Source organism: Oncorhynchus clarkii, chromosome 25 (assembly GCF_045791955.1).
Source record: "Oncorhynchus clarkii lewisi isolate Uvic-CL-2024 chromosome 25, UVic_Ocla_1.0, whole genome shotgun sequence".
NCBI classification, from domain to species: domain Eukaryota; kingdom Metazoa; phylum Chordata; class Actinopteri; order Salmoniformes; family Salmonidae; genus Oncorhynchus; species Oncorhynchus clarkii.
Window position 1 is genome coordinate 33,952,037 of NC_092171.1, and position 8,784 is coordinate 33,960,820.

The window sequence follows — 8,784 nt, forward strand, 5'->3', positions numbered from 1 at the left end:
TGGGACCAACACTTTACATGTTGCATTTTATATTTTGTTCAGCGTATGTGTTGAATGTATGGAGGCTCCAGGACCTGGTCTATGATATCGTTATCTGTTATCCGTTATCCATTATCTGTTGGAGGATTAGTGTAGAGTCTGCCATAAGCCTGTATGGAGTTTATCCACAGTCATGGCCTGCGTCCCAAATGAAACCCTATATAGCATACTACTTTTGACCAGGGCCACATAGGGTACAATTTGCGACAATGCCTATAGTATATCTGTGCCTGGACTCTATCTGACCTCTCTCCTAGGAGGGAGGCTGCTGTTGGGCAGTTGATTAGAACTAGACCCACATGGATCAATATTGGACGAGAGCTGCAATTACACAGGAAGTCCGATCTTGACAAAAGCTCTTTTTTTTTACCCTTATTTATCTTGGCAAGTCTGTTAAGAACAAATTCTTATTTACAATGACGGCCTACACCGGCCAAACCCTAACCCGGACAACGCTGGGCCAATTGTGTGCCGCCCTATGGGTCTCCCAATCACGGCCGGTTGTGATAACGCCTGGAATCAAACCAGGGTCTGTAGTGATGCCTCTAGCACTGAGATGCAGTGCCTTAGACCGCTGCGCCACTCAGGAGCAGAGAGTGAAGGGAGGAGCTCAGAGAAAATCTAAGATTTTTGTTATTTTTACATGCCATTTCCTGGTTGCTAAAATTCAAATAGTTTGCCTAATTTCAGTTCATGTAACAAAACAAGCAAGTGTAGTGTAGAGAATCATTGTACCATCTAAACCGCTGTGAAATATATTTTCCCTAACAAAAAATATAGTATTTTCAGCTGTTTGAAGCTGGTGTACAAAACACAAAGTAAGAGAGACAAAACTTAAGAACGGGAATCATAGATATAATGCACATAGAACAGATCTACCGCTTTTCAGACTTGCTTTCAATGAGAATGACAGATCTATTACTCATATTTCTATGTGAATTTGGTCGGGTTACCCCAAAAGTTACATATTGCATCTTTAATTTAATAACAAAACTTTTGAGGTTTGATATTAATTTTCCCAGGATCATGCATTATGAACAGTGGTTCTCTATTTCTCACTTTCTCAACCCTCTCTTTCCTTCTCTCCTCGCTCCTTCCTCCCTCTCTCCCCCCTCCCTCTCTCTGTAGGATAGTGTTGTGGACAGCCAGCTCTCAGACCTGAGAGAGGAGGACACTGTAGAGAACATGTCATCTGTACACCAAGTTGTCAATAGGTGCTTTCCCTACGGTTACAAGGACAAGGAGGGTCTGGAACAACTGGACAACATGCTGCTGAGGCTGCACACAGGGCTGAAGGACACATACACAAGACAGGTAATGCACACCCTCACACAGCAGGTGAGTACCAACTGGCAAGGAATCAACGTTTGGCTCTTTATAAATTGTAGGAAATTCCGTCCTCTCGTCCTCTACTGTCTTCAATGATTGGAAAAGACCGGACAGGTGGAAGCTCATCATTAGATTGGCTTTCACCTCGTCAGTTCTTTCAGGTCATTGGACTGAAGGAGGAGAGGAAATGTTTTAGGACATTTTGAGAAAGAGAATTTGTCAGAGCAAAAAGAGGGAACTTCAATGTTCTGGAGGACTTGCATTATGCAGTTCAAGTGGGAGTGGGTCTGATGGCATTATGTGCTCCTGTTCCTCTCTCTCCTTTTCGCTCTTTCTCTCTCTTCCTCTCTTTGGGAAATCATTTTCTGGAATAATTTTCTCAATTGAAGTGGCTTGTGAATTGAGCTCTTTCATTTGGAATATGAATGCCTAAATCTGTGCTTTTGTGTACAGCATTACATTTCATTATGCTATATAGCCTATTTGCTTATTGCTTCTCTCCAGACTCTAGGCTTGCATAGCTCCCAATTTTATTCATATCATTACACTGATACAGCTGGGAATTATTACCAACCTCACAATCAGCACATCTAGGTCACCTAATAATATAGGCTACATTAATTATCCTCTCTCGTTCCCTCCCTCTCAATCTCTTTCTCTTTTTCTCTCTCGTTCTCGCTCTCTCTCTACACTAATGTGGGAAGTGTCTGGTGCAATATCAAAATGTCTGCCAAATTCTCACCCATTATCGCGCATGAATGCACTAATGCCGTATGCACAAGCACACACACACTCCTCCCCCATGAGAGTCATCAGTGTAAATGAAATGCTGCTGGGACCTAGCAGTCATTTTGTTTTAGAGATTAAAACATTTTAGTAGGAAGTAATTGTCTCAGATGATATACTGAAAGAGGCAGAGTTATCCTGCAATTCATTGCACTGAACTGTTTGTCAATGCCTCCTTTCTTCTTCTGTCCCGACAGAACAGAAAAGCGCAGAGTGTTCTTCAAGACGCTGAGGAGTTGGAGGAGATTGAGAGGAGAGTGGCTCTCAGGCTGCATGGCTTGGCTGAGTCCTGTACTTCAACTCCTACATCTGGTTGCTGTAGTTACAGGCCAAGTCTCCAGGGGCCACAGCCACTTCCCAACCATCACCAGCCTTGTAGGCCAGGGTCTGTGCTCCCACAAGCCTGTGATGGGGCAGTGCTGCCAGGCAAGGTGTCTGGGACAGGCACGGTGATGGTCCAAGTCCAGGCCTCCTCACTGATCGTCAAGCTGCAGCAGAGAGAGGACTTCCTGCTGGGGGAACTGGGCCAGATGAGGCAGGCAAAGCGGGGACAGATCCAGGAGAAGACAGCCAGCTGGCTGGAGGGGGTTGGAGTTGTCCTCATCCCCCCTCTCCCTCTCAAGAGATAAACACTAACAGGATTCTACTTCAGGGTGTCTGTGCGTGCAAGCGAGTGAACAGGATGCTGTTCAGCTCGGTGGCTGACAGACTGTCTGTCCCCAGACTACTTTCATAGACATAGAATGACTAGAAGGTGCAAAGCTGCTCGACAATTTGTGGCTATATGTTCTATTAATTATATTTATATGTCTACTGCTAATATATTATGATGTGATGGACTGCATGTGATATATTTCAAATGACATCTGAAATGCACATGAATGAATGAAATCAAGATATTTGTGTGTGTGTTGATGTAATCCACTGTGGGAGACAACATAAACACCTGTGTGGGCTGGCTGTTAAGTTGCTGTTTTTTTTTTTTTTTCTTGTATCTTATCTTTTCTCGGTGCCAAGCTTTCAGGAGAGAAAACAGTCTTAAAGTTCTGAAGTAGGTCAGGGTTTAGTATGTTCTCTCACTGAAGTTGGTTTATAAGTAGACCGCCTGGCGAATGCTCTCTCCGTCTCAGCCTCACACTGATTAGCTGATGTTACCCGTCCTGGCCTCACCCCTCAGAGGATTCATCCTAGTGCCTTCACCTCCTCAAATTTGTGTGTGTGTGTGTGTGTGTGTGTGTGTGTGTGTGTGTGTGTGTGTGTGTGTGAGTAACAAGCATTTCATACAGATTAATTACCTAATGCATGGAGGGGAAAAAAGTCACGATCTGACTGATGGAAACAGGATATGCCGGTCCAATTTTATAAATGCCAACAGACAATTTGTTTGTTCGACATGGTGGGATCTTTTTGTGTCAGTAAAATGTATTTTGGGAGAAATGACGTTAAATGCTGTTGGCATGCTGACTGCAGGAATGTCCACCAGAGTGATTGCCAGATAATTTAACGTTAATTTCTCTACCATAAGCCGCCTCAAACGTTTTAGAGAAATTGGCACTACGTCCGACCGGCATCACAACCGCAGACAGGTGTAACCACGCCAGCCCAGGACCTCCATATTCTGCTTCTTCACCTGTGGGATCGTCTGAGACCAGCCACCTGGACAGCTGATGAAACAGGGTTTGTACAACTGAAGAATTTCTGCACAAACTGTCAGAAACCATCTCAGGGAAGCTCATCTGCGTGCTCCTCATCTTGATCTTACTGCTGTTCTGCATCCTAACTGACTTCAGTGGGTAAATGCTCACCTTCACTGGCACGCTGGAGAGGTGTGCTCTTCACGGATGAATCCCAGTTTCAGCTGTACCGGGCAGATGGCAGACCACGTGTATGGCGTCATGTGGGTGTGCGGTTTGCTGATGTCGTTGTGATCAGAATGCCCAATAGTGGCAGTGGGGTTATGGTATGGGCAGGCGTAAGCTACGGACATGGAACGCAATTGCATTTTATTGATGGCAATTTAAACGTGACAAGATACCGTGACGAGATCCAGAGGCCATTCATCTGCTGCCTTCACGTCATCTTTCAGTATGATAATGCACTGCTTCATGTCGCATACTCACCAGACATGTCACCCATTGAGCATGTTTGGGATGCTCTGGATCGACATGTACAGTTCCCACCAATATCCATCAACTTTGCACAGCCATTGAAGAGGAGTGGGACAAGGTTCCACAGGCAACAATCAATAGCCTGTTTAACTCTATCCGAAGGAGAAGTGTGACGCTGCATGATGTAAATGGTGGTCACACCAGATAATGACTGGTTTTCTGATCCACGTCTTTTATTTTAAAAGTATTTGTGACCAACAGATGCATATCTGTATTCCCAGTCATGTGAAATCCATAGATTAATTCATTTCAATTGACTGGTTTTCTTTTATGAACTGTAACTCTGTAGAATTGATTAAATTGTTGCATGTTGCATCTTATGTTTTCATTCGCTGTAATAACCATCATATAGAAGTAAACTTGGAGTCATGCGATGATATGTTCTTAGGTTCTCCCATTACGACTCGGTAAAACATGCAGTTTATTTGGCTACAGATAATATAAGTTATGGTGAATTTCACAGGGTGGTGAAAGTGCACATTCTCATTACCAATAAATATCTTATTTTGGTGACATGATGATTGATGCTTGGATGTCGTTTGAAAAACAAAAAGAATATTGCTCTTATTCATAATGATCTCACAATGCATGTAGTCTACCCGCACTGTATCTTCAAGCTGTTGGCTAGAGCATATGTGCCAAGACTAGAGTGGGCAAGTTTGCAATATAACGCAACAGTTTTTTGGACAAAACCATCAGTAGGGTGGAAAATGCGATGGAAACCCATTCTATGTTTCATTTGGTACAGAATTGAATGGCAAAAGTCATTTTTATGTGCACTACATTATCATTATCACAGTGTTTTTGCAATTAATCTTTTTTTTCAAATGAAAACCCATCTCTGCTTGGAAAATACGCATATAGTTTCCTGCAGATTTTAGAATATTCTCATGAAAATCTGTCGCAAAAACCTAGGTAGTGGTGTGCATGCATGTGATTAGTTTGTGTGTCAAGTATTAATGTTTCTCTTGCACTTGTTAGGTCTGTTTCATTTGTTGAGAGCAATGTACATTTCTGTATAAATTTGCGATAAACAGGAAACCAGTACTAAACTGGAAGAGTTTTTGATAAACATGAAACCAGTTACGGAACTGGAGGGGTCTTTGATAAACAGGAAACCAGTTACCAAACTGGAAGGATGTTTGATAAACAGGAAACCAGTTACCAAACTGGAAGGGTGTTTGATTGCCTAGTCTGTCTGTGCCACAGTGGCGTGTGTGCGTTGATGTAATCCACTGCAGGAGACAACATAAAGACCTGTCTGGGCTGGCTGTTAAGTTGCTGGGTTTATTTTTTTCTTGTATCTTATGTTGTTTTTTTTGAGCTAAGCTTTTAGGAGAGAACGTGCTAAAGTTCAGAAGTAGGTCAAGATTTTGGAATGTTTTCTCTCACTGAAGTTGTTTAAGTAGGCCGCCTGGCGAATGCTCCCTCCTCAGTCTCACACTTATTGGCTGACATTACCAGTCCTGGCCTCACCCCTCAGATGATTAATCCTAGTGCCTTTATCTCCTCCAGTGTGTGTGTGTGTGTGTGTGTGTGTGTGTGTGTGTGTGTGTGTTGTACAGTCGTGGCCAAAAGTTTTGAGAATGACACAAATATTAACTTTCACAAAGTCTGCTGCCTCAGTTTGTATAATGGTAATTTGTCTATACTCCAGAATGTTATGAAGATTGATCAGATGAATTGCAATTAATTGCAAAGTCCCTCTTTGCCATGCAAATGAACTGAATCCCCAAAAAACATTTCCACTGCATTTCAGCCCTGCCACAAAAGGACCAGCTGACATCATGTCAGTGATTCTCTTAACACAGGTGTGAGTGTTGACGAGGACAAGGCTGGAGATCACTCTGTCATGCTGATTGAGTTTGAATAACAGACTGGAAGCTTCAAAAGGAGGGTGGTGCTTGGAATCATCGTTTTTCCTCTGTCAAACATGGTTACCTGCAAGGAAACACGTGCCGTCGTCATTGCTTTGCACAAAAAGGGCTTCACAGGCAAGGATATTGCTGCCTGTAAGATTGCACTTAAATCAACCAATTATCGGATCATCAAGAACTTCAAGGAGAGCGGTTCAATTGTTGTGAAGAAGGCTTCAGGGCGCCCAAGAAAGTCCAGCAAGCGCCAGGACCGTCTCCTAAAGTTGATTCAGCTGCGGGATTGGGGCACCACCAGTACAGAGCTTGCTCAGGGATGGCAGCAGGCAGGTGTTAGTGCATCTGCACGCACAGTGAGGCGAATACTTTTGGAGGATGGCCTGGTGTCAAGAAGGGCAGCAAAGAAGCCACTTCTCTCCAGGAAAAACATGAGGGACAGACTGATATTCTGCAAAAGGTACAGGGATTGGACTGCTGAGGACTGGGGTAAAGTCATTTTCTCTGATGAATCCCCTTTCCGATTGTTTGGGGCATCTGGAAAAAAGCTTGTCCAGAGAAGACAAGGTGAGTGCTACCATCAGTCCCGTGTCATGCCAACAGTAAAGCATCCTGAGACCATTCATGGGTGGGGTTTCTTCTCAGCCAAGGGAGTGGGCTCACTCACAGTTTTGCCTAAAAACACAGCCATGAATAAAGAATGGTACCAACACATCCTCCTAGAGGAACTTCTCCCAACCATCCAGGAACAGTTTGTTGATGAACAATGCCTTTTCCAGCATGATGGAGCACCTTGCCATAAGGCAAAAGTGATAACTAAGTGGCTCGGAGAACAAAACATCGATGTTTTGGGTCCATGGCCAGGAAACTCCCCAGACCTTAATCCCATTGAGAACTTGTGGTCAATCCTCAAGAGGCGGGTGGACAAACAAAATCCCACAAATTCTGACAAACTCCAAGCATTGATTATGCAAGAATGGGCTGCCATCAGTCAGGATGTGGCCCAGAAATTAATTGACAGCATGCCAGGGCGGATTGCAAAGGTCTTGAAAAAGAAGGGTCAACACTGCAAATATTGACTCTTTGCATCAACTTCGTGTAATTGTCAATAAAAGCCTTTGACACTTATGAAATCCTTGTAATTATACTTCAGTATTCCATAGTAACATCTGACAAAAATATATAAAGACACTGAAGCAGCAAACTCTGTGAAAATTAATATTAGTGTAATTCTGAAAACTTTTGGCCATGACTGTACACATGCGTATGTGTCTGTCATTGGTGTGCATGCATGTGATTAGTTTGTGTGTGCCAAACATGAATGTTTCTCTTTCACCTGGGAGGGCTGTTAGATTTGTTAAGAGCAAATTACATGTCTGTGTGAAATGTGCGATTAACAGGAAACCAGTTACCAAAACTGGAAGGGTCTTTTATAAACAGGAAACCAGTTACCAAACAGGAAGGGTGTTTGATAAACAGGAAACCAGTTACCAAACTGGAAGGGTGTTTGATAAACAGGAAACCAGTTACCAAACTGGAAGGGTGTTTGATAAACACAGGATTAGCAGATTGGAGAAAGTCAGATGTCCTGCTGGATTAAAGTGATATATAGTATGTTAATATAGTGTATGTGCTTTGTGTGTGTTTGTTTGCATGTCTGAGTATGTTAATATCTCAGCTGTGTGAGTGAGTGTGAGGTCTGAGCTATCACACTGGGCAAAACAGGTTGAATCAACATTGATTCCACATCATTTCAACAAAATTATTCAATGTGATGTGGTTGAATGAACACGTAAAACTGATTGGATGTGTAAGAAGTCCTTAACTTAAAGGAATTTCTTTTTTTTTTAATCCAACCTTTAACCTCCAATGACGGTGACATTTTTCATAGATTTTATGTTCAATTCACGTTAGTTGAAAACTTAACTAAATGGAAACTAGACCCGATGTCTGTGCCAAGTGGGATGTATGTGTGCGTTCATATCTTAGCTGTGTGTTCATATCTCAGCTGTTTCAAGTTTTACTGACAGGTGCACAAGTACACTGAAATGCCTTTCTCGCAGGCTCTAAACCCAACAATGCTGCTCCCAACAAGCTGCTCCCAAACATTTTAAACCAGCATCAGAAAATGTAGTCTATCATAGTTCATGTGGGATTCAATGACATTATGAAGGGCAGCTCAGAACAGCTGAATATGGATTTTTAAAGAAGTGATTGGGTCTCTGCTTGACACCACAACAAACGTCCCATAATATCTGGCCCTCTGTCCTCCCTAAATCGTGGCATTGAACGGTTCAGCAGACTTTTAGCCCTCAATGACTGGCTACGGGACTATTGCATCTCTGTGGGTGTAACATTTATTGAAAATGTTGATACCTTCTGGAAGCAAAGCTGGTTTTATAAGGAGGATGGAATCCACCCAAGTCATTTGGGTTCCTGGATCCTTTCACAGCATTATAAGGGTGCGTTGAGACATTGACTATATCAATGACCCAAGCCCAGCACAGTTAATCCCTACCATTGTGTCGCTGAGTTGTCATAATGCTTCTGAAAATGTACATTATCCCAGGGGAGTTGGAAGACACAATGTA

The 8,784-nt window shown here is 42.9% G+C and overlaps 1 protein-coding gene across 1 annotated transcript in view; it reads left to right on the forward strand.

Moving 5' to 3' along the window:
- The window catches only part of LOC139383556 (tubulin epsilon and delta complex 1), a 25,060-nt gene extending 19,467 nt beyond the window's left edge, over positions 1-5,593 (forward strand). Inside the window, exons 7-8 of the mRNA XM_071128141.1 lie at positions 1,168-1,353; positions 2,352-5,593. Of these exons, the coding sequence (XP_070984242.1) occupies positions 1,168-1,353; positions 2,352-2,783 (618 nt within the window). The 3' untranslated portion in view covers positions 2,784-5,593. The remainder of the gene's footprint in view (positions 1-1,167; positions 1,354-2,351) is intronic.
- Positions 5,594-8,784: the final 3,191 nt, after the last annotated feature.